The 25,078-nt window shown below is 39.5% G+C and overlaps 2 protein-coding genes across 3 annotated transcripts; one reads left to right on the top strand and one right to left on the bottom strand.

Annotated features, from left to right (window-relative positions):
• Nucleotides 1-250: 250 nt before the first annotated feature.
• Nucleotides 251-12,231, top strand: si:ch211-214p13.3 (nectin-4). Of its 2 annotated transcripts, XM_056388485.1 has the most exons (9): nucleotides 251-369; nucleotides 1,155-1,301; nucleotides 1,901-2,242; nucleotides 2,396-2,698; nucleotides 4,232-4,325; nucleotides 6,386-6,540; nucleotides 9,222-9,309; nucleotides 9,383-9,470; nucleotides 9,803-12,231. In XM_056388485.1, exons 2-8 carry the CDS (start codon nucleotides 1,184-1,186, stop codon nucleotides 9,468-9,470), a joined length of 1,188 nt encoding a protein of 395 aa, XP_056244460.1. In that variant the 5' UTR covers nucleotides 251-369; nucleotides 1,155-1,183; the 3' UTR covers nucleotides 9,803-12,231. The 2 variants fall into 2 exon arrangements, with proteins under 2 accessions (XP_056244460.1, XP_056244458.1); XM_056388483.1 differs by lacking the exon at nucleotides 251-369 and having other exon boundaries at nucleotides 990-1,301.
• A 1,172-nt stretch (nucleotides 12,232-13,403) lies between these two features.
• Nucleotides 13,404-24,413, bottom strand: LOC130177068 (gap junction alpha-8 protein-like). The gene is given in 9 exon segments (XM_056388486.1): nucleotides 13,404-14,191; nucleotides 14,394-14,424; nucleotides 14,535-14,652; nucleotides 15,156-15,458; nucleotides 15,864-15,950; nucleotides 21,019-21,023; nucleotides 22,496-22,541; nucleotides 22,544-22,563; nucleotides 23,128-24,413. Coding segments are annotated over 9 exon segments (1,995 nt in total). The 3' UTR covers nucleotides 13,404-14,092.
• Nucleotides 24,414-25,078: the final 665 nt, after the last annotated feature.

The raw sequence follows: 25,078 nt of genomic DNA on the forward strand, positions 1-25,078 counted from the left end.
TGCTGTAATGTCTAAAACATTCAGGTTCAAAGAAATGGTGAATACCAAACAGGAAAGTTTTGGAAAAAGCACCTGCAAATATGCCTAAAGCAAACAGAAACTTGACTGTAGACCAGTCAGTTGTCTCGTACAATGTTCTTCATTATCTGAACAATGAAGAACTGTTTTCAGATGGGGAAGAGCTTTGTGCTCTGTATGAGAACAGACACCTTCGTTTCTACAGCAGCTCCTGTACAGTGCGGCACAGTGTCTCTTTGTTTATGGCACGTTTTCATGAAACACGTAACACCAGTCAGTCTGGTGGGCACCGCATCTTTTTGAGGACAGACATTTCATTTTAACATCGTCTGTATGATTTTTTTTGTTCCAGTAAGTAAGGTTATTTCGTTTTGCTGAGTTAGAAATGTCTATTTTACACTACATTGTTCATATTATGACTACATACATATTCAGTTAATTATGCAAACTGTCGTATGGGTTCAACCACGAAAGAATGTAGACCAGCTACTTGAAGTTACTCTGCTCTTTGTTTATTGTTTTAGCAGCATGGAGCTTTGTAGTGGTAGGAATGAGCCTCATACACATTGTGTTTCGATGAAATTAGCAAATTTGTTAAAAGTATTTTCATCACGGAAAAATTCTGGAAACCAACTACACACATGCGTTTGGTTTGAAAGTGTCATTTTTTGTTATACGGACATCTTTCAGGGAAGAGATTAAATTATTAACTTAATTTTTCTCCCAGTCAAATAAACCCAGAAATCACCTTAATTTTTCAATTAAGGGGCAAAGTCAAGGTTTAATCCAATATGTTTAATTTATTTAATTTTTGTAATATGAAGGTAATTTTAATAGATTCTATTAATTCACATACAGTTTTTACCCCTTGAGACCCATGCATACAAGTGTGCATATAATGCATTAAAAAACCTTAAAATTTAGTTATTTGTCTATCAACTATCAACAATTTTTTTCACAAGGGGGTTTCTGGCTGATGAGAGGAGGAGGAGCTACACTGAAACGTTACATAATGGCGTCTATGATCTGTTATCTAAACGTTAGCCTACATTTTGTAGGAGTTGAGTAAGCTGTCTTTCTTTCCATTGTTGTTGTTGCTTTTAATAGTTTTCATTGTGTTGGATGTGTCATTGAAGGCGGGACACCTCGCTGGGAAGCAATACAGATGGATGACTGGAGACGCTCATTGTGTCCGTGCCCCTCAGGGACTTTCGCGTCGGGTCATTTCTCCTTCATGTTAATCCTGATGATGGTGATCCTGACTCCGAGCAAACATCCGGACGGTAGGATGGATAAATGCTTTCCTTTTTCTTGAAGACAGTGGTTTTGTATCGCATTTACTGTCCTGTGCGATTCAACCTGCCACGTATCGCAAACCGCATTTTAACAACACTCTCCTTTAACAAATATGACAAGATCAAACCGTTTGAGAGCAAATGTTATCATAAGGATCATAACGGACACGTGTCTCTCGCCTCCTTTGTTTACATTTTGTGTCGCAGCAACAGCATAGAAACGTTATCATAAAAATAAAGCAGCTGAATCTTAGGCATGATATATTTAACTGGTGACCCCATAGTGGGTTTACCCGTGTGTCTGTGAGTTGTGGCCAGATACTGATGAACTCGCCAAATGAAATAAAATATCATCAATGAATGTAAAACGCATATCCGTGTCAATGTGAGACCACAGACAACAAAACTAAACATGCTGGCATGAAGAAAAAGCATGAAGAAAAAACCGCGATAGGATTCGAGACTGTGACGAAAACTGTGAAAGCAAAGCAATCGTCACTACCACATACTCTGTTCAGACTTGTTTTGGTTTTTTGGGGGTTTTTTTTGCTTTCTAAAAGCCTGATGGAATTTTATGCATTTTACAGCTTACCTCGTGACTGGAGGAAACGTGACTGCGGTACAAGGAGAGACTGTAATCTTACCCTGCAAACTCAGCGACACCAATGAAGCCCTCACCCAGATCTCATGGCAGAGGAGAACCAGAGGAAAACCTCAGAATGACAATTTCTTTACAATCCTGTCCAATGGCGGACCACATTTCGTCAATGGACACGATGATCGATTTACATTTATTGGAAACTTGGATGAGAAGAATGGATCCCTCAAGTTAGCATCTGTCAAATTATGGGATGAAGGTCTTTACTCCTGCATCTTCACTTTGTTCCCCACCGGAAATTACAGGACGGAGATACCTCTAAACTTGCTTGGTATGATGCAACATTTTTATTAAAAGAATAATCTGGATTTTGTGTGTGTGTGTGTGTGTGTGTGTCAGAGAGTGAGAGAGAGAGAGAGAGAGAGATAGTAGTGCCTTGTTCTTGCTCGCATGTTCATTCATCACGGTATGGTATCTCTCCTAGTGCCTCCGGTCATACAGGTGGAGGATAAACTTCCTGTTCTGGGTGATGAAGAAGTTCTCCTCGCTACCTGCACGGCTGATGGTTCCAGGCCTCCTGCAAAGGTGACGTGGCTCAAAAATACTCTGGAAGGAAAGGTGAGGGAAACAACCAGGTCCATTCAACATGACAACGGTACGACTACCACAATCAGCTCGCTGTTGGGAGTTCCTACCAGAGAAATCAACCAACATTCGGTCCAGTGTGTCGTCACTAGTCCAGCCCTGCCGGAGGAGGAAAAGAAAACGTTCATCGTGCAGGTCTACTGTGGGTATACAAATACTTCTCTAAGTCAGTTACTGAAGAAGTTTTTTTTTCACTTATTTTATTCTGAAACAGCAGAACAGTATAAGGAGAGCAACATACACATATGGGCAAATTAAATACAGACCTTTCTTATAATGCTGTTACAGCATGTACACATAGAAAACAAAAACAGATAATCAATCTTTAAAAGGCAGGGAGTTTTACAACTTAGCAAATGAACCATTTACAACACAACCTTGAAATGTGGGGATTTTGTGTGCAATTGATTTGCTTCTCTCATTACCATTATGTAATTTTGGGTGTGGCATGTCATATCTGAGAATTTGTCACTTTTTCAACCAACCCCATCAGTTAGCTGCAGTATGTTGTGTGATTTACTTTTCAACTATCCAGACAGTAGGAAATTGCACATACTAGAGTTCAATAGAGGTCAACCAAAAACCACAGTCTCGAGTTGCATTGGGATCGTTTTTCTGGACCACACCCACACTGTGATGGCAAAAACAACAATTTAGAGCTTTCAACTGCATCACTTGAGCAGTGTGATTATGCAAACTAGGGGACGACAAGTAACCAGTCATATCTTCAACTGAGTATTCAAAGTCACCAACCAAGAGTTGGGATGAGGAGAAAGAGCAAGAGGCCCAGGGCCTTGAGGGGACTGATATTTATGTTGTAATATATTATTATTGTAGTAAATCCTCTTTTCACATGACCAAAGCACGACACTCAGCTCTAAAAACTAATAAGTGGATTTTATAAGTGACAAAGCTTCTCCAGTCAGTCCAGTGTGTGTGTGTGTGTGGTGGAGAAGAGCTATATGTGTAGGGAAAGCGTTGTATGAATGTGTGTGTGTGTGTGAATAAGTGAACGTGGCTTCCATTGTAAAGTCCAGTCCATTTACTACCTGTCTGGGAACAACACAGATAACATCTGTCCAGCAGCCAAAATAGGCAAATTTAGAAAAGCAAATTTAGAAAAACAAAGCTGTCCCTGCGGGAACATTCTCACCCTCTCACGTTACACGTTGAAAACAGACATTATTATGAAGCTGAGTCAGTAACATTGTCTGGATCAACCGTGAAAGTATCACAGATACAGTTTCACCTGCCCATTGTTGGTGGAAACATACCTGTGTGATGTGTAATCTCGACCGTAAATACTCCCTCACTGTGCTGAAAACAGCAATCTTTCAGATGCAGCTAGTTCACTGTAATATATATATATATATATATATATATATATATATATATATATGTGTGTGTGTGTGTGTGTGTGTGTATGTGGCTGTAATGTTTAAGGTCCTTGTGAATGGTAGATATTTTGAATTTGAGAAATGCAAGCTTTAAAAGATGTTTTAATCAATGCTGGATCTTGGATATACATCCAAGTTGAGTTTAGTGAGTTTATCATGATTTTACAAGCTCATGAGTCAAAAACAAGACATTGTGTTCATTATTATTTTAGTGCCATTACTACTTTCTCAGCTACAGCAATAACACAGCTGATTCTCTCTCTCTGTGTTTCTTGCAGTTTCACCTACAGAAGTGAACATTATTGTGGGATCCGAAGACTCCTTTCAGTGTTTGACCGAAGCCAACCCAACTGCAGAAATTACCTGGACAAGGTACAGTCGTTAAAATGGTTTCAATGAACTTTTCTTAAACAGACAAGATAAATTTTCATAATTCAAACTGAAGCCAAGTGAATTTGAATGAATTTGAATGTGCTCCAATGTTGCTCTGAACAGTTGTTGAATTTACTAATTTCTGTAACTTGTTCTCTCAAGTTTAATGTAAAATTAAAAATTTAAACTTAAACTTTACATTTTCACAACTAATGAGACGATTATTTAACTTTAGTTTAGTTAGGTTTATACACAGCCAAACGCATGATTAAGTTGTTTCCATTCACATATTTTTCTTTTTTCATGGTGAGACAATAAACTGGGTGTTATAGAAACTACTTGTCAAATAGGTTGCTAGGTCTTTGTTTGAGATGTAAAGTGATAAAACCAGCATATTGTTAATGACAGCAGCTGTGTTGTCATATAACCAGCATGAACAAATAAAGGCTAGGTGAAATTACGTGAGGGGGTGGGGGATTTCCTGCAGTGTACCTGTTTCATCCACCTATTAAATGTAGTTACTCAACTTATCTTTTTTACAAAGTGATGTTAAACTACTGTCAATGAAACTGAATACTTTCAGTAGGTTTTTCACTTTCAAAGCTTTTAATGTGAAAAAAGTGCTGGAAGTGATGAATTGTATTAACAGAAGCATAACTTCGGTCAGGAAAAACAGATGCGAGTGACTGAACTGAAATTAACGGGTGAATGAAACCAGTACGTCTGTTAAAGACACTCTGATGTAACTGATATTTGAGCGTCATAAACGGTGGTTTTGTGGAAACAGATGGACAAAACTGATAGAGGATAGAGAAATAGTTTAAAATGTTACATCCTGAGGCGCTCCCATTGCTCAACTGGTAGAGCGTACCACTTAGGCTCAGTTCTTACTGAGCTACATGTCATCCCCTCTCTCTCTCCCCAACTTTCCTGTCACTATCTGAATAAAGGCAAAAACTACCCAAAAAAATCACACAGAGGTTTAAAGTGATTTCTCTGCTTTTCAATTCAGACCTTACTAAAATGTTTCCAATCATTTCTAATTGAGAGCTTAAAACCACTAAAACCAAGAGACGGTTCAGTTTCAAAAAGAGGAACTTACAGTCTAGTCAGACAGGTGTTCATCTACCAATAAAAAAAAACTGCCTTTCATGAGGTTCTATTGACTTACGCTGCAGATGTTGTTTTGCAAACAGTGCAACTGTCTGTGATCCTCTGTTGAACATTTAAACAGTCTGATAATCCTATTAGCTTAATTTTTCAAAAGGGTGAATTATAGCTGGTTGTTGAAGGCATAGGCATAAACAACTGAGCAGGACTGTGTTAAAGCCCAGTCAGAGGCAGAGGGATGTGTTTCAATTACTTTAAAGGGAGTTTGTATTATATTCAGGGGGAAAACTATATAATATGCATAATAGGCAATTATTAGAATAAATTAACATCATTATTAGTCTTAATGTAGGTGGAGTAGAAGTATAAAGTAGCATAAAATTGGCATTCTGGAGGTATGGAGATAGAGGGAAATAGTTGTGTCAAGTGTTTGGGTTAGTTGAAGGAGTGGACAGACCAGCTCCCACTTGCCTGAAATGCTTTTCATAGCAATTCATGCCAGACTCCTCCCTCAGATGTTTTCCAGGTGAATTTGGAAAACATTTCTGAGGGAGTAGTCTGGCAAAAAGTAGTCTGAAAAAATACTGTTACAAAAAATAAATAAATTAGAGATGCTGGTAGGCAGATTTTTTTACCTTTTTCAAGGGAAGCAACAATTTGAGTTTGCAGTGTTTTTCTGCCCTATGACTGCAAGTCCTTATTTTTTTATTTTTAAGAATTTTTGGGGCTTTTTGTGCCCTTAATGGACAGGACAGCAGAGAGACAGGAAATGGGGAGGCAGAGAGAGGGGGAATGACACACAAGAAAGGGCCATCTGATGCAGGAGTCGAACTGGGAGGACTGTGGCCTCTATATATGGGGCGCCTGTGTATCCCACTGCACTACGCGACGCCCCTGCAAGTCCTTATTTGACTGCATATTTGCTGCACTGTCTTGTTTCTCTGCCTCAGATCTGGCCAGTCATTGCCTCAGTCACAAGTCCGCGTAGACGGTTCAACGCTACAGCTTTTGAGCAAGAGCTCTGCCTTGAATGGCCTCTACAAGTGTGAAGCAACTAATCGATATGGAACACGCCATGGTTACATCTATGTGCATCTGATTTCAGGTGAGGTCATGTTTGATCTGATTGTGGGTTCCTGTCAAAAAGTGATGTTTGGGGGGGGGGGGTTTGGCATTTATTGTCATCCTATTCTGTGTTTTAAATCCATTATTAATGTTTGTTTCATTCTGTTGCCATAAATAATTAAATGTTTGTGTGTGGTGTGTGTTTTTTGATTCAAAGAAAGAAAATAAATTATAGTGAAAATGAATTTCTGTAGTAAGAAATATAGATTGATCCCTAAGGAGATAGAGCTAGTACTGGAGTAAAGCAGCTGCATGAATGTCCTCAGGATTCATTCTGGATGCTCCCTGTAGAGCTATTATAGCTATATCCAACCGAAAGGACAATCCAGGACACACTCAGAGCACACTGAAGAATTATATATCCCATTTAGCAAGAGAAATGGCTTGGGATGCACTGTGCAAGGAGCTGAAAGATGTTGCCATTACAACACAGACAAGTGGAAGAAAATGAATGAAAGGATGACTTACTTCCCATGCAATACTTTGCACCCACTGTACCAAAGGAAAACATTCAAGTGTGTTGCAAGCCATGTCTTGTGAAATGCTGTCTCGCAGTCATGGTCATTTCATGTCTGAGTTTCTGTTGTAACTCTGGACCTGCCAATCAAGGGTTCAGCTGCATGGAGTGAGTCAACTAAATGTAACGCGGTATACGACACTACACCAAATGCTATGAAACAGCCCAAAAAAATACACTAAACACCTGTACATGTTGCTGCAACATTTTTACAATGTAGACAGAATGCTTTTTAAAAAATGGAAGTGTTAATAGTTTATTTTCATCAATTAACAAAATGCAGTGAATGAACAGAAGAGAAATCTAAATCAAATCAATATTTGATGTGACCAACCTTTGCCTTCAAAACAGCATCAACTCTTCTAGGTACACTTACAGTCTTTGAAGGAACTCGGCTGGTAGGTTGTTCCAAACATCTTGGAGAACCAACCACAGATCTTTGGATGTAGGCTTCCTCAAAACCTTCTGTCTCTTCATGTAATCCCAGACAAACTCGATGATGTTGATCAGGGCTCTGTGGGGGCCATACCATCACTTCTAGGACTTCTTGTTCTTCTTTACGCTGAAGATAGTTCTTAATGACATTGGCTGTATGTTTGGGGTCATTGTCCTGCTGCAGAATAAATTTGGGGCCAATCATACGCCTCCATGATGGTATTGCATCATGGATAAGTATCTGCCTATATTTCTCCGCATTGAGGACACCATTAATCCTGACCAAATCTCCAACTCCACTTGCAGCCCAAAACTTGCAAGGAACCTCCACCATGCTTCACTGTTGCCTGCAGACACTCATTATTGTACCGCTCTCCAGCCCTTCTGCTACAGCCAAATATTTCAAATTTTGACTCATCAGTCCAGATCACCTGCTGCCATTTTTCTGCACCCCAGTTCCTATATTTTCGTGCATAGTTGAGTCGCTTGGCCTTGTTTCCATGTCGGAGGTATGGCTTTTTGGCTGCAACTCTGAGTGGCTTGATTTAGATTATTCTTTTGTTCGCTCACTTGCTCACTGCATTTTGTAATTTGATAAAAAAAAATGAACAATTATTTATAATTTTGAAAGCATTCTTAGTTAACAGCATTTTTTCACACCTGCCTAAAACTTTTGCACAGTACTGTATATATACTGTATATATATATATATATATATATATATATATATATATATATATAACCAGTAATATAAGACATGAGGAGCTCTCAACCCCTTTTGTCAAAGTAGCTCTGCAGAGTAAAACGGATGGAGACCCCTTCATTAGAAGTAATTTTTTTGCATAATACAGATGTATGCTTGTGCATTGTTTGTTCGACGGGCCAGAATATTCAACAGATGTTTTTGGCCACTCAGGAGCAGAAACGACACACGACTCCAACATGTCATCATATTTTAAGTCAATGTGATGAACTTGTTATCAAAAAAATGTGTGCTGATTTATACATCCAGCAGTTACAGAGCATCTTTATCACAGTCGTGCTTCTGGCCCCCTGCTGAATAAAAATCCAATGTTCACTTTCCTTTCGCTCTGTTTTGGTCTCCAACAACTACTGAGGGAAATCTTTTGCTCTCCACTGTATTCACCAGCTAGTTGTTAATCTGCCATTTGGTGCTGAGCATGTATTGTACAACTGATTTTTAGAGCTTTTCCATGTACGCAGCTGTCTGCTGCAGCCAAGAAATTGAGAACAGCATAAGTAAACCAGGTGAAAGTGAACCAGAACAGTAAAGTTGTAGGCTGGGCAGCTAAACGATGAGCTGAAACTCGATATGAAACTCTGTTAAGCCGAGGCGAGCTGCAGATTCTGGTGACAGTTCTCTTTCTTCATCACTACAATGACCCCTTTCACATTGTCTGATTGTTTTTATGTAGTCATTTGATAAATTCTTGTTATAAAAATATTAATTAGCGTTGCTATTGACTGGCTGGCAGCTGTCACCAATCACTGATCACAGAGCCTGACAAAAGTTGCTCAGCCATAAATAAGCAGTAACAAGTAAACTGTTTCCCACCAGTTTTTTTTTTAACAAGAGCCCCTGACCTGATCTGATTTAATTAAAGGATGCAAGTGTTGAAGCAAAAAAAAGATAAACTGGCACTGTATTTCCTCTAACTTTATTCTTCTTTCTTGTGTTCTCCCTACAGGGAACTGCACGGCTTGTTGGACCCTATTTGGTCTTTTGCTTTCCCTGAATGTCATTGGTGCCACAGTGTGGTACCTTATTAAAAACAGGTACCAAGTAAAGTAGTACCGCATATTACATGCAAATCTTTTGTGGTATATTAATTGATGGTTCATTGTTTAGGACAAACGAGGGCACACGTGAGGGGAGGCAGAAGGTCCGAACAACTTCCAATGAGTCTGAAATGGCAGTTGCGGAACAACCGACATAGGTAGAAAAAACACGTACAGTACTTAATTTTTTTAAATACTTTTTGGCTCTTTAATTTTTTGATTTCAGATTTTAAAGTTAAATCTGTGTGCATTAATACATTATTTGAAACTACAACTCTTCCTGAACACATTTCATTATGTCTATTTTTCTGGAAAAACTGGAAACTTTCCAACACCATTTGTTTACAGTGTTGCAGCAGAGCTTTTCTTCTCAGTTATTGTCTTTTTTTTTGATGGTCTTTCAGAAATCCGCAGATACCCCAAAAATCTTTGCAAAATCATTTGATACTAAGTCTTGTTGTAATCAGTTGTTTTGCATTGTCTTGCTTAGAGATTTATTTGCCATCCGTGGAAGAAACGGCATCCTCAACAGTTGGACTGCAGGCGGTTTACAGGCTCCACAGCTGACATGGTTCATTCCTGCATCTGCTGGTTAGTGAACAAGTGCAACAGTCCAGGTGGTGTGTATCAACTCATATCCCTGGCTCTATGCTGCTTGTTAGGTTACATTTTCATTTCGGAGTGTCTGTCCTGCTATGGTCATGTTGCATTAAGATCTACTTTATCTACTGATGATGTCTTAAAAACGACTAGCGTTGTGTTTGGCGACTCTCTTCTGTCACTCTGCGAATTTACATATAAATAAACGGACACATTTTATGATGTAGGCCGAAAATGAGCTTCCCCTCCTTATAAGACCGGCGCCGCCACTGGATAAGACATGTTTGTGCCTTATTAAAGAGCAATAAAAATACAAAAAAGCTTTTTTAGCGAATATTATCTGTTAGAGCTAAACCCGTTTAGTGCATTGAAGTGCCGGATGATAAACCCAATTCTAAGTGACCAGTTTTAAAAAATGCAAAAATATATAAATAAATAAAATAAAGGAATTTCAAATTACTTTAAAAAATGCACTCAAGGCAAAACAGGGCTTGAAAATAAATAAAGTTTATTTGCCTTTAAATTGGTGCACCTTAACTTTCAGAACCACAGGTTTCAACCTAACTACTGTTAGCCTTTACTGTTATGTTCTTCTTGAAATGATGCTAAAGAAAGTTCTGGTAGATTGATCTCCTGAATGAGGTTGGTTTTAAAGGAATGTTTTAAAGGAAGTGTCTTAGTAAGGTGTTGGGCCACCACGTGCAACCAGAACGCTATCTTTCTAAAAAGATATTCCCTTATCTTACACTTACACTTGGAGTGGTGTGACGATACTGATAAGCATGTATCACTTTGAAAATATTTTTCCTACCATCTGCACAGTGTTAAATGCTGCTTCTCCAGGCCAGACTTGTCTGACAGTTGGCATACACATGTTTCCCGTAGCCTGGGGAGTGTCTGGAAAGGATGCACATTTGTCTGTGTTATATTTAAATAACCAAACATGTATGGGAGAAAAATGCTATCACTGTTGATTACTACAACAGAACATATTTCTTTACCAGGTCCATGGCTAATTTTATTTATACCAACACTCAAACATCTTTATTTATCTATTCAAGTCAATTTAATTGTGCTCTATGTTCTCAAGGTACGATCACACTGAAGGTTGAAGATACAGTCAGTGTTATGAGTTTCTCAACTACTGAAACTAAAGCTAACTAACATCCTGTTTTCTTTGCTGTGGCTAACTTTCTTTTTCAAAAAGGCCAAAAAAAAGTGTCTTGAAATGTCTTCTACATTTGCAAACAGTATGTGCTTTATCTTTATCTCTCTGCTCACACCCGTTTGTTAGTTAAAAAATGCTGATAAAACTGTTTGTTAAGCAGATTTTTTTTTTCCATAAGTGTCTCACCAGCTGTATTTTGAGCTCCTTAGTTATTAGTTTACACACTGAAATAACTGAACTCAGACTGAAGTCAGCAAGAATGCCATGTTCAAGTTCAATGAAGGTCAAAATGAAGATCTGTGTTACAATCTGCCTTATTGCTGTTATTACAACTTTTCTGATCAGCATGCTAACATGCTCACACACCTCAGTCATGCCGCCGCCAGTAGTAGACTGGTCCTTTTCCTGGTAATCCTTAAATCGGTACTATTCATTAGTAAATGCCAGATTTACCCTCTCTTGCTCCCACTGAACCATTTCCCCCACTTCCCTTCTCCCTGTTCTGTGCACAGGGCACAAATGCTCCACTGTTACTGATTAATTGGAATACTGTTGCGTTCCTCGGTCTGAGGCACTTTGTTAATTTCCCGTTTTTAGAGCAAGTTTTTTGTAGGAATACTAAACGGACAGCTAGCAGACCATGAGGAGATATTCACTGAATTTGACAAAAAGTGAATTGGATTAGAATCACTAACAAACTAACTACCCTCTCTTGGAGTTCACATTAGACTCCTTTTAGTCCCATAAAACTAAAGCGGCAACATAAGTTTTTCCCAAAATTCCCCAGTAAAACAGGAGTAAAAGTAAAAGTGGAGTCAGAAAAAAGGGAGTCTAACTCTAATCTGCTCATCCCTGCTTGAGGTTACATTAGCCACTAGCATCATAACACACCAAACATTCTGACTGAACTGTTGCATTGTGGGTAATGTAGGTTTACATATTTTTTGTGGTTTTTTATATTTAATTTAATGTGTTGTGTGTTCAAGCTGTGTATTTTGAAATGATGCAGAAAATGTTCCTAGTGTGCCTTTTCATTTTAAAAACATCCATTGATTGTTTTTAAATGATTTCTTCTGTTAATTGAAGTGCTGAACTTATTTGCTTTTCCCTTGAACTGTATTCCAATTAAAGAAAGTTAAACATTACAAATACCCCAGGCTCTCTGCACTCAAATATTTCTGTATTTACAGTGTGTACACACATACCCTTGATTCCTAATCTGCAATGTTTATTCAACTGTACACAAATACTTTCCCACCATATCACACACAGTATTTCAGAGTTTCAGGACTGTGTTTTGCCCGTTAGTGTGCCTTTTATTTACTTAAAAATACAGCCACAACAAAAACGAAAAAGTAGGTCAGTTTTATGACTCAGCTTTGACCATGTGAACAGAAGTAACAGTTGTCACAAGTGCCAGTCCCGTGGAATCAGAGAAGCCCTTTTGCAATAGACAGGAAAGAATGACTTGGCTGTAACTCTGTAAGTCAGTTGAGCACTGTTGTAATCAATGTCACTTTAGGCCACTTGTAAAGCTGCGGAGGGTTTCTTGCTACATAGTGCTGTTAGTGGTCAAAAACTCATACCTTGAGCTGTGGGACTTCAAAGAAATGGGCATTTATTATTTAAGGAGGTTTGAATAAAAGCATAATGGGAAATGCAGGTTTAAGTGTTTCGGAGCTTTCCTCATTCGAGACTAAAACTCAGGATGTCTCAGTCTCTTCTCTCAGTCTATTCTTTTTTAATCATCTGTCTTTTGTCCCTCAACTTTATGGAAGTATAACACTAAATGACTGAAATACCCCCCATTAAGTTTAACCACCATTATCATTATTCAAATTCACAAAGAATCTGAGCTCTACTGAATATACTGTAACTCATGAACCTCAGCTGTTTATATTCGCTTTCCTAACTTATGAACTGAAGAATTTACTTGCTGTTTCATATTTTTTAACTGAATTTCATTCCAAATAGTAACGACTTTGAACATAAATAAACAAAGTATTTAGACTCCACATTCTAAATGAGTCGACCTAAACTAAAAGTCTTCACCCAGATACAATGATACAATTTTTTTTTTTTTTTTTTGAGTGATTCATGGTTATTTTTAGTTAATAATCTCTGGCATCTATGACTGTTCAAACAACTGATAGAGCTGCTATATGTTCCATGGAACCATGCAGTATCTCTTTAAAAGCTCAGAAAGCTGCTGCCAGTAAAAACTGGTCTGCATCAGCACGAGAGCACTAATCATTGTTTTTATATTAAGATAATGAGTGGAAGGACAACAAATCCACAGGAAGTCACCTGAATCTGCACCTCCTCTCAGTTCAAGTTTTAATAGGTAACTGTTTGATGACACATTTATCATAACTTATTTATAAAGGTGGCATAAGTGATCAGACAAACATTTAATGCAGCTTTCAAGGAGCAATTTGTAAGTTTTGCCATTACTACATAGGCTAATCAATGTTAGCGTTAACAGCCGTTTAACTACCAGTCTAGAAGAAACGTTCTGAGTTCAGCATTAAACTTAATTCCTTTACTCGTTAAGAGTTGTGTCTCCAGCAATGGAAAGCAACTCTCTTGTTTTGCTTTTATTTCTATCACTTTTCTTCTTCTGCAGTTAGCATGCTAACTAGCTAGCCATGGTCTGACTGGACTTTCTTGCCACTTCCGGAAGAGTCTAGTCTGCCCTTGTGTTGTTAACACCATGGCTGAAGCTCTTGGAAAAACTGTTGAGTAAACAGCTGTTCATGCTAAGTCTGACTATTTAGCAATAGCAAACTTTCAAATAGCTCCTTAAAGCATTTACTCTGCTCTTCATTACATATTATACATGTCTTGAGAAAGCAGTTTAAAATTGTACATTATATAAAATAGCCAGGTTTTCTTTTGTGATGTGTTTGTAGTCCAAGAAAGATGGTTTCATTTTTTTTCTCACACATTTGTTATAGCAGTTCGCGTGCTCATTTCCTTTCTTCAGTTTCCTTTCCTTTTCAGCACTTAATATCAGCAAGCTCTCGTCTTGTAATGATGAGGCTGCTGATAATTTTGTTGTTGTCTAGCATTAATTTCAAGGCAGTTCTCATAAATGTCCTCTGACTGCGCCTGCCATTGAAAAACACAAAAAACAGGAATAGAGCATAAATTACAGTGAACTTCGCAGCTTGCAGTCAGCTCAATTTGAGCTCAGTCTCTTTGCAAAAACAGAACTTAATATAAAATTGTTTTGTTGGTAATTGAATCCAAGATGAGAAAACTCCTTATAAAATCTCAGATGATGATAATGATAAGATCATTGTTGTATTACCATTTCTGCAGTGTGAGACTGATTGCCATTCCTACGAAGGACAGTGACATTTTGTTATATTCTTGCAGTATAATGCCATTAGAAGTACATCTTTATGAGCGTAGAGTCATGTGTTAAAGAATAACTGAAAGCAAAGCTTACTCTGCATGCCGATTGTAGATTCTTCGCAGAATGATCCAAGCAATTATAAAGATCAAGCAACACACACAAGGAACAATAACTGCCACAGGAATCAGCTTATTCCAGTTTTCCTCGTGTCCTGGGAGGGAGAAAAAACAGAAGTCATTTCACCACAGGTGAATTTAAATTCATTTAATTTAAAGTCAGCTTGCAGTCATGTAAAGACTGTTTAATTTTTGTGTATATAAGATGACTGTCGCATAAAGGATGTGATGCTCTCTTGCATTGTGGTTTCTCAAAATACCTGCAAGCACTTACGTATGCCACAGTGGAATAATGTGTAGTTGTACTATGCTAAGCTGGAAATTTTCTTCATTAAGTTTGAGTGAAAGGGTTATAAATTGTAGAGACAGACATGAAGTCGATGCCAGTGCTGTAATACCAGTGTAGCTCTTTTGTGTGTACCTAGGTGTGTGCATTGTTTGCACAGCTTAAGTATATAGCATAGTAAATGTTGGCCATGTCCCCCATCTTCAATAAACTCATTCACTCTGTTCCTTTTTCACATCCTGTTTTCTTTGCTGTGGCCACAGACATTGCTTATGTTTAGTGTAATCTTTTAATTTAGGACTGGTAGCATACCTGTAATTATCAGCTCCCACTTTTGTTCCAGCACTCCTTCGGACGTGGTGGAGTAACAGGTGTAGTTTCCTGTATGAGACTTCTGGACTCTGTCTATGACCAGTGTGTACAGTTGGGTCTCTGACAGAGTTATATTCATCTTCAGGCTTTCAGCTTCTTTAGTGATGTATATAGCTTCCCTTGGTTTGAAGCTGATCAGTAAAAATCCATTCATTGTCCATGTCAGCTGTTGGAGCGTGGCGTTTGTCTTGTTACAAGGCAGGATCACTCTGCTGCCAGCTACCTCAAAGATGGTGTTCCCCTCTGAGAGCAAAACAGAAAGCTCAAATGATGGATTTTTTTTTTGACATTTGTCAGTTTGACATTTTGAGAAATCTATTTGCTTTCTTTCTGAGAGTTAGATGAGAGGCTCAATGCCACTGTTATGTGCTCGGTAAATAAAGCCACTTCTAGCAGCCAGTTATCTTAGCTCAGTATGAACACTGGAAACAAGGGGGAGGTTGGGACTGCTGCCCTTGATCTGTCCAAAGATGATAATATCCAGCTACAAGCACTTCTTAACCTCACCAGTGAACAAAAACTGAGGTCTAAAAATAAGAATTTGTGGTTCAGTCAGAGAAAAGCAAGGTAGCATATTTCCCAATATGTCAAACTCTTCCTGTAGCTCAGTCTCATTGTCAGAGTAATGGTGTTGAAGATTAGTTTTACCTGCTGGTGAGAAAATCCAGAACACCCAACATATCAGAGATAATATCCCGTTGATGCCCAAATATCTAGAAAAAGCTTCCATTGTACCTTAACACAAAGATAATTTTACTATAAACATTGTCATGTTGGTTTACAATGTGATCGACCAGAGAACAGAGCTTGAACGAAAATATTGTACTTTTCCTAAATATTTTACTTTCAGTGAACTTATATAAGCATAAACGCCCCACAGTCACACATTAACATAATAAAGGCTATTACTCAAAATCTGTTACAAGAATTAAGCCTGCTCTGAGAATCTTGTATAAAAATACTGAGAATGTCAAAAAAAAAAAAAAAAAGAGGACTTCCTTCTGACCCAGATACTATGTGATAAATATGGTAACTACTTACCAGTAGCAAGTATCTGTGCTCTTGTTCCAAGTTCCCCAATTCTAAGCTACAGCTTGAATGTTACTATAGGACAACATAAAGGCAAATATGTAAGAATAAGAATAATAATAATAATAATAATAATAATAATAATAATTAAATGTCACGTCTCTGTGTACGATGATGTACTGACGTGTGTTAAGATTGAGCTTAGCCAGACCCCTGCACACCCACATAGCAGAAACTGTTTCCATACAGGAAATGAACTGACTGTTGGTCTGCGGTAGCCATACGGGTAAGTTGTTTTTTTGTGTTTTTATTTGTTTGCATCTTGGTGGTTGCAGAATATGTTGTGAGCCATTACTCAGATGCCCAGTGAATAAATTTGTTTCAGAAATGCAGCTGACCCTGATCATGACCTCCAGAGTGCGAGAGGCCTTAGATCACATTCAATGTTTTCATTTAATGCACAATAAATTAAAAAAAAAAAAAAAAACCACAAAAACAAATCTACTGACAAATGATTTCAGAATGCTACCAGGTATAATCTGTGCACCGTGAAAATAAAAATGCAAACTGAAGCTTTCGCAACTGAAACTGAGCTCATGATGTCAGCCCCTATCATATGACCATGAAATACAGAAGTCTGTTTGCCTTTGATACAGCGGTAACATTCTCACGGGTTTGTTTTCTGGAGTCTTCTACCGTGTCTGGAGGTTATAATGCAACTGCTCCATTGTCGGGGTTGACCTGTTTGGTTAGTTTGAATGAATAGTCAAGCAAACCAAAGAATATAGTAGATGTACTGATGTAAGTGCCACATTGCAATATGTGAGCACACACCCAGTTACAAAATGCAATGATAACATTTCTTTGGTGGTGGTTTGGTTTTTAAGAGTGCATCTGTTTCAATGGGCTGGGAAACTTAAGGCATCTCAGTAGTGGAAAGTTTACTCGCTCGCTCACTCAGTGTACTTAAGTACACTCTTAAGGTACTTGTACTTTACTGGAGTTACATTTCAATTACATTTCAGGGGGCAATATTGTACTCCACTACATTTGACAGCTATAGTTAGCTGTTACTTTTAAATTCAAGGTTTTATGCAATGGATAATATAACAATCTTTTAAAACACAACCTTTTAGGCCTCTGACATCAAAAACAATGTGTAGACTGGGTTTAAACTGTTTAAAAAGTAGTTCAGACTAGCTCCACCTCCAGCAGCTACAACAATAACATGCTGCTTACGCACTGATGCTTCAGTATTACATTAATACATACAGTATACGTTAGGGATGGGTACAAGTACTCGTTGACGTCATTATTCGAGTAGCGTTTCACTACTCGCACACATGCGCACGTGTTTTTGGCTGCATTAGTTCAACTGTTGCCGTTACGTGCACCATGGCAGCCGAGTGCAGCCGAGTGTACCCGAGCGGAACGTTAAACATGTGTTTCCAGTCGGACGAACCAAACCAGTACCTTTACTTTAATAGCCTACTTTTAACTACATTCTGCTGCCTTTAAGAGTATTTTTATGATTGTATTGGTACTTTTACTTAAGTAGAGGCTCTGAATACTTCTACCACCGATCTCGTTGCAATGTGGAATATGATTTTAAAGCCACACATACACAGCTCATTTCTCCTCTTTCTATAAATGATATATTTTTTGATTAGGAAAGGCTGCAATGTTTTATGCTTGTTGAAATTATCTAAAAAATAAAAACACAATTTCAATAAGGTCCAGCTCTTACTTTGAGACCTCCTTTCTATAAACAAAGACAGTGAGGCTGCATGGTTCCAGGAATGAAAAATACCTTTTACAGTAATGCCCCCTTGTGGTGATTTAATCGCAGTCCTCTCAACATTTCAAGAATCAGACATAATTTGTGAATAAACCTTATATTTTTCATGTCTCATTAAAGTTAACTGAGTAAACCCCTGTGCATGAGTAAGCTGATGTTGCCTCCTCAGTCCAAAGACATTTTCACCATTTGTTTTTGTAAATACACCAAAAAGCTACTTTTACAGTTAAATACTGATGAATGATTAGCAGTTTACTGTTTATTTACACAGGAGCTATATTTGCAGATTTTTTACTGTTAACTGCAATACATACATAAAACATGCTACAGTATAAGCTATTGATAAATTAGCTGCTAACAAAACAGTGATTCCTTATCTTTTTCTGAGTGACATTCCCCGTTTTCCAGGACTTTGCCTCGTTCAGCCTTGGTGCCTCTATAGGATTTATCCCCATGAATGGCCTGAAAAACAAAAGTGTATTAAGTTGGTGGGGGAAAGGAAAGTGTATTCATTGACATAATCTGTTAAAGCACATATCTTGTATCAACAGCACTGTCCTTTACGACAAATACATAAATACATACACACACACAAAGTAACAGTTTGTTTCACCATGATTAGTGTCAGAAAAGCATCACAAACTCAAGACACACACGGTTCTCTAAATGCTCAAAGCTGCTGTGAGCTCACAGTACCAGTTGAAGGATGTAAACATCTCACCTTTAAATGAATTCCAGCGTGAACGTACAGTCATCTTGGCACTGAAGATTGAAGCTGTAGTAAGTAGAAAAGACTGCTGCAAGCACGGTCAGCTGGCTGAATGCCCTCACAAAGGACATGCCCCTCAATGCTGATCATGAAGTGGTGAATACAGCTTCCTGATGTCTCAGTGGTTCCAGGGAAACAATCCTTTTACGCATTCACAGAGACCTGCTCTTTTTGCTATACACACACACACACACACACACACACGCGCGCGCGCACACAATAAGGCGTTAGCAATGACAGTTGAGCTAGCTAGCTAACATTAGCAAACAAGCTCCCGTTCAATTCAGCCAGACAGTAAAGTAACGTCCAAATAAAATCAGCAGTGTCCTTTGGAGACGTACACTGGGCGGATGTTAACACAAAGTAAGGTTAAAAACAAAACTCACCTTGTAATTTCGAGGGTCAGAATCTGAAGCCCAGCTCCTCAGTCTGTCTCACGGTGAAACTGCCAGTGATAAAAAAAAAGTTACCAGTCTAGTGTTACCAGTGTTTTCAGATCACAGCAGAAAGATAATGACTTTAAAACTTAATTCATATTCAGTGCGCTTTGCATTTACTCTGAATGCAGTTCAAAAAACCCTAAACACAAAAGATCAGGAGGAGATCTCGGGGTTTAAAAGACTAACATTACAAGTAAAATGCTCGTTTTGTTTTACGGTAGTCTACAAGCTACTCAATACAACTTGATAAGAAGTTGTGTATTTTGCCTAGACTAACAAGCAAAGCAAAAAAAAGGCACTCACCTATTCTTTTGAAGGATGAAGATGGGTGAAAAAAAAAAAAAAATTCAACTCCACTGTCCAGTCAACTGTCTCAATCTTTCCCAAAATGCATTGCAAAAAAATACTAAGTTACCGTTCTCTCCTCCAAGCAATAATACTGTAAAATACCGTTATAAGCGGGGAAAAACAAATACAGTAATGTACTGCATTTAAAGACAATACTGATGAAAATTTCTCATAAATTTACAGCAATCTGTTACAGTGTGGATAAAATGTAAATTTGTTGCCCATTGATGTAACGGGCACGTGTAGGACTCAAATGTAGCACACAGTTCAACAAATGCAGTTTGTAATTACCTTTACTTTTACCTAGACAGAAACTGGAGCAGGGTTCAGACGAGAAAGGTAAGTCAGAGACCAACAGGTTCAACAACGGGGAAATCAGTCCAAGAAATGCTGGAGAGTCTTACATGGAGAAAAGCAACGACAATCTGGCAAAGAAATGACTGGAAAGCAGGGGTTTGTGTACTGGGTGAGTGTAATCAGGAGAACCTGTTTGACCAGGTGACTGGAGTTGGCTGGATGAGGTGACAGTGGCTAATGCAGGGAGGTGCAGGAGAACAGGGTGAAAGGAAAATTACTGAGTGGGAGCTGAGTGACAGGGAGTGGTGAAGTGAAGCAGGTGACCTGAGATGCAGAACTGTGACAATAGATTTGAATGTGTGTTATAGGCCTTCGGCAGACTTGTACAGTGCTGTATGCACCCTGCTTCTTCTCCACTGTGTGATTGCATAGGTTTCATTATTTTGGGAAAAGGCACCACGTGTATGTGCATGCGTATATGTGTATGTGTGAAACCGTTGAGTTGTATGTAACTGCAGTACTTGAGTAAATGTCCAATTAAATTAAATGTCTATGTTTCTTTCTACCATTCTCTGCCGCAGGTTTAGCCACTGTTCAAGACCCTTTTAAAATCTTTAATTTAATGTATTTATACAGAACTGTCTGTCAGTTATCTAAACATACAGCATTGTGAACGTTAATGATTTTTGAGTGTGGGTGTTTATGGGTGCTGGGGTGTGTTTTGCAGAGAAACACTGACACAACACTTCTAGACCACGTGTGACTTTTTATTGCGTTGGTTCACATCCCAAAAGAAGATACTGCCACACATCTATCAGCAAAGAAGACTACAAGTTAGTAAAAAGGATTTGTTTTCTTTCCAAAGATTAATCTTGTCTTCTTACAAACATACAGGCAATGCCATATTCTTAAAATACAAAAAATCATACATTACCAGTCATATCGATGTACACAAGGACCAGCATCATGCTTTGATTGAAACACTGTTTAATGCTTTAATGTATTTGATTGAAGGCGCTCTTGGATTATGGGAGGCGAAAGGATGGCTGGGGGTCACAAAGGGGTCAAAGCTGCCTTCTCTCTCAGAGTTTCTCTAGAGCCATTTGATCATACCCCCGAAACCAACACTGTGAGGTGTGTCTGTGTGTGTGTGTGTGTGCGCGCGCACGTGCGCATGCACAAAGGCACATGTATGAGCGTAAGCTTGCACTATGATGTATGTTTTATGCACTAGTATCTTCTTTACATCATTATATTATCATGTTAATACCTGTTATTTAAATATTTGAGCTGCACAGAGACGTGTTCCTGTGTGTGTGTGTGTGTGTGTGTGTGTGATTGTGTGTGGCTGTGGGTGTGGGTGAGTATGTGTGTGCTGAGGGGCCGCATACAGAAATGAAACTCAGGTTTAAAAAATAGCAAATAAAACATCAAATTCACATAGGTCCCAGAGCAATATACGCTCTTGCTACAATCTTACAACATTTGAGAAGTTACATTTACAGATAAGGCACACAGGAAATCATACAGTGGCAGCTGTTTGAATAAACAAAGCCAGAGAATGTGAGAGGAAGATTTGTGATAAAGCTAAGGCATATTTTAAGGCTTAATGCACTTTGTATTAAAATACTTGCTAATGATTTGCAAAGAAATTCATCTTCTTTACTCCAATAGATGCACGATACCACAGCATGGGCATTTTCTGTCTTTACTCTATTGAGTTTGTGAGATTAAATCAATCTTGTGATCACAATTATAACTTATGTGATTCCTCTAGACAGTGAAATAACTAAAAACAGCTGTTCTGCACATTATGTACATTATTAGACATGAGATAGGGCATTATGTACAGGGGGAGTTGCCCCTAGTTGTTTGTTTCTCTCTGAATTTGAAAGTATGTCACAACTATGGTGTTTTCTTGCAGGGTAAGGACCTACTGTGGTCACATAAAATCAAGTAGAAAAAAATTTTCACAGCCAGGTCAAGGATGCTTGTTTTCATTGATGAGCGCGGTTTCTTTTATTGTCTCGCCTCGAACAATACTTTGTGCTGATGGTGCATGATCTTTATCGCCCGGACGCCTGTTTGTACAGCACGAAAAGAGAGGATTTGGCCTGAGGTCGCTACTATAGTTCATTCTCTGATAGGGCAAAATGAGCCCTGCTCTCTTCCATGGACAACTGATATCACAGTACATCGTTCTACGTAAAAGCTACAAAACATAAGCAAATCTAAAATGCAGAGATGCAGATTCACATTGAAAAAGACATTCAACATGTGGTCTTTTTTTTTTTTTGTATGTTTTTTTCCTCACTAACTCAGCTCTGGCTGTGCTACCTGGTATATAAACATGAAAAGGAGAGAAATGCTCTGAAATTCATGCACATCTCTCTTCACTTGAAAGAATCCTGTGTAAATGGATGCATAGATGAGGTGTTATGAGGGTTAAAGGCCTTGCACAGAGTTTAAACCTCTGAATGTGCAAAAAAAAAAGAAAAAAGAAAAAAAAAGAAGGTACGCTCTTCTCAACCTGAAAATGGACTTTTCTTCTTCTTCTTCCCAAAGAGCTGTATACCTGTAAATGTACCGGCCATCTCACCCGTTTGCAGCCACATGCAGCATTTGCAGTATGTCGCTGTCTGAATGGGAATGAAAGTCAGTGCCTAACTACAGCGAAATTACTGATTTGCAGACACACAAGTATATTATAACTCTCTTTTCCCTATCCACTCAAACCCCATGTAAAATGTCTAATCCTCCATTGTATATGATTAAAACTCTTTCAATAGAAAAAGATGTTTCTAAAAATTGAACATGGATTTTCATCAAGTAAAAACATTTCCCACCTGCATGTGTCCTTTCCACATTTTTAAATATAAGAACACGCTTAATAAAAAACCTACTCCTCCCCTCTTTAACTTCTACTTTTTATGATATTTATTTTTTATCACAAACACTCAGATTTTTTTGTCGTTTGGTAGAATTGTTGCCCATGTCTTCAAGGTTTTAAAAGGTTTTAAATCTATCCCTGTTGATTTTGTTTTTCATCCACTTGTTTTTGACCTGCCTGTTCAAGAGTGTGCGTTGTTGTTGAGTTAGGTGTGTGTGTGTGTGTGTGTGTGTGTGTGTGTGTGTGTGCGTGTGTGCTCTCTCTTATGTTGAACATTTTGTGTGTGCAGGTGTACATGCGCTCGCTCTCTCTCACAGGTTCATACGGTGAGATCGTCTGACCTGGCCCTGCTGCTGGCTTTGCTCAGTCGGCTCAGCGGTCTGGTGTCTTCTATCGTATCCGCGGCCTCCATCCCTGCCTCCACTGGAGTTACCCCCTCCCTGTTCACTGCCTCCTCTACCTCCACATCCACAGCCTCCTCCACCCTCTCTGCCTCCACCTCTGCCGGCTGCACTGCCGGCTGCTCTGCCGGCTGTACTGCCGGCTGCACCTCCTCTGCCTCTGCCTCCTCCTCCTCGTGTAATGTCACCCCCGCTGTCTCAGTGGTCTGGGCGTAAGAGGGCAGTGTCTCGTCATACACCTTAGAGATGTCCTCCATCGGCAGCACCTCTTCCGCCTTCTCCTCCAACGCCTGGAAGGTTTGGGCCCCTCGGCCAGCCTCCATGCCCACCTCAGCCAGCGGGTAGAGGTGAGTTACGGGGGGAGCTTTCTCCTCCTCCAGCAGCCTGTAACCTTTCGCTCTCTGCAGCGAAGGCACAGCTAGGGGGGGCAGGCTCTTCCCTTGTGGCGGCAGGGGGGCCGACCCCTCACCTTGGGCTGGGGCTGGGGCCGGCTTACGAAAGACAAAGCGAATTTTCTTCAGGCCCAGGTGGCTGATCTCCACAAAGTTGAGGAAGAGCGAGACACAGGCCACAGCCAACATGAAGATGATGAAGACGGTCTTCTCTGTGGGTCGGGACACAAAGCAGTCCACCGTGTTGGGGCAGGGCCAGCGGCTGCATTTGTACAGGGGCAGGATGCGGAAGCCGTACAGGAAGTACTGGCCCACCACGAAACCCACTTCAAAGAGTGTCTTGAAGATGATGTGGCAGATGTAGGTCCTCAGCAGGGTGCCCTCCAGTCGGAACTTCTTGCTACCTTTTGTGCTGGTCTCCTTAGTGGTGCGGACGCTTCCCTGGTCAGGTGCCAGAGGGAGTCGCTCCTCACTCAGCTCCTGCTGCCGGCTAAGTTCTGCCTCCTCACGCTCTTTACGTTTCTCCTCCATGTGGACATGGTGCACAGCGTGACCCACGTACACTAGAGAAGGTGTGGACACAAAGATGATCTGCAGCACCCACAGGCGGATGTGGGAGATGGGGAAGGCCTCGTCGTAGCACACGTTCTCACATCCAGGCTGCTGTGTGTTGCAGACATAGTCAGACTGCTCATCGCCCCAAACGAACTCCGCCGCCGTGCCCAGGATGAGAATACGGAAGATGAAGAGCACTGTGAGCCACACTCGGCCGATCACCGTAGAGTGCTCGTTAACTTCCTCTAAAATATTACCCAGAAAGCTCCAGTCACCCATGATCGGTCCGTAGCACTGCAGAATGAAGGGTGGGGTAGGGAGGGACATAGAGGGTGCAGATGGACAGGGAGGGTGGGGTAGGCAGGACAGACAGGGGGAGGGGAATAGAGATTGCCAAAAAGTAAGAAATGTAGGAGAGGAAAACTCGAAAAAGTAAAAAAATCAAACCTAAACCCTAATTTCATGCTATTGCACATGTTTCTATAGGAAAACCTGGAGAATTTGAAACTTTTTAAGATCTGAAATTGAGGCTTTTGAGTCCATTCTGTTTGCATTGTAAGAATATAAAAAACAATCTCTCCAATATTAAATTCAACCTTCAACGACACATTGACTTAGCTGTAGTGAAGGCTGCTTCTCAATGTAAAGATTAGTAACTTTGTCGAACATTAACAAAGGTGCAAACCAAAAAATCTCTTGCTTTAGCTGTAAAAAAAAATCCACACAACAACTCACAAATAAAAACCATTAAGAAAGATCAATAAGTAATATATAGTCCCCTCTTCTGTAAGGTATGATATAGGTTAAATGTAATCAAATGGGCAACTTGCCACAGCTGCGGCTCCGGCGAAGTTGAGTCCTGTCCCGTTCTCTTGGCACCCGGCAGGGAAAAGTGAACTTTTTTCTGCCCTCTTTCCCACCTAAAGCCCTGTCCTTGTCGCCCC

This window comes from Seriola aureovittata, chromosome 11, assembly GCF_021018895.1.
Source record: "Seriola aureovittata isolate HTS-2021-v1 ecotype China chromosome 11, ASM2101889v1, whole genome shotgun sequence".
Lineage (NCBI taxonomy): Eukaryota > Metazoa > Chordata > Actinopteri > Carangiformes > Carangidae > Seriola > Seriola aureovittata.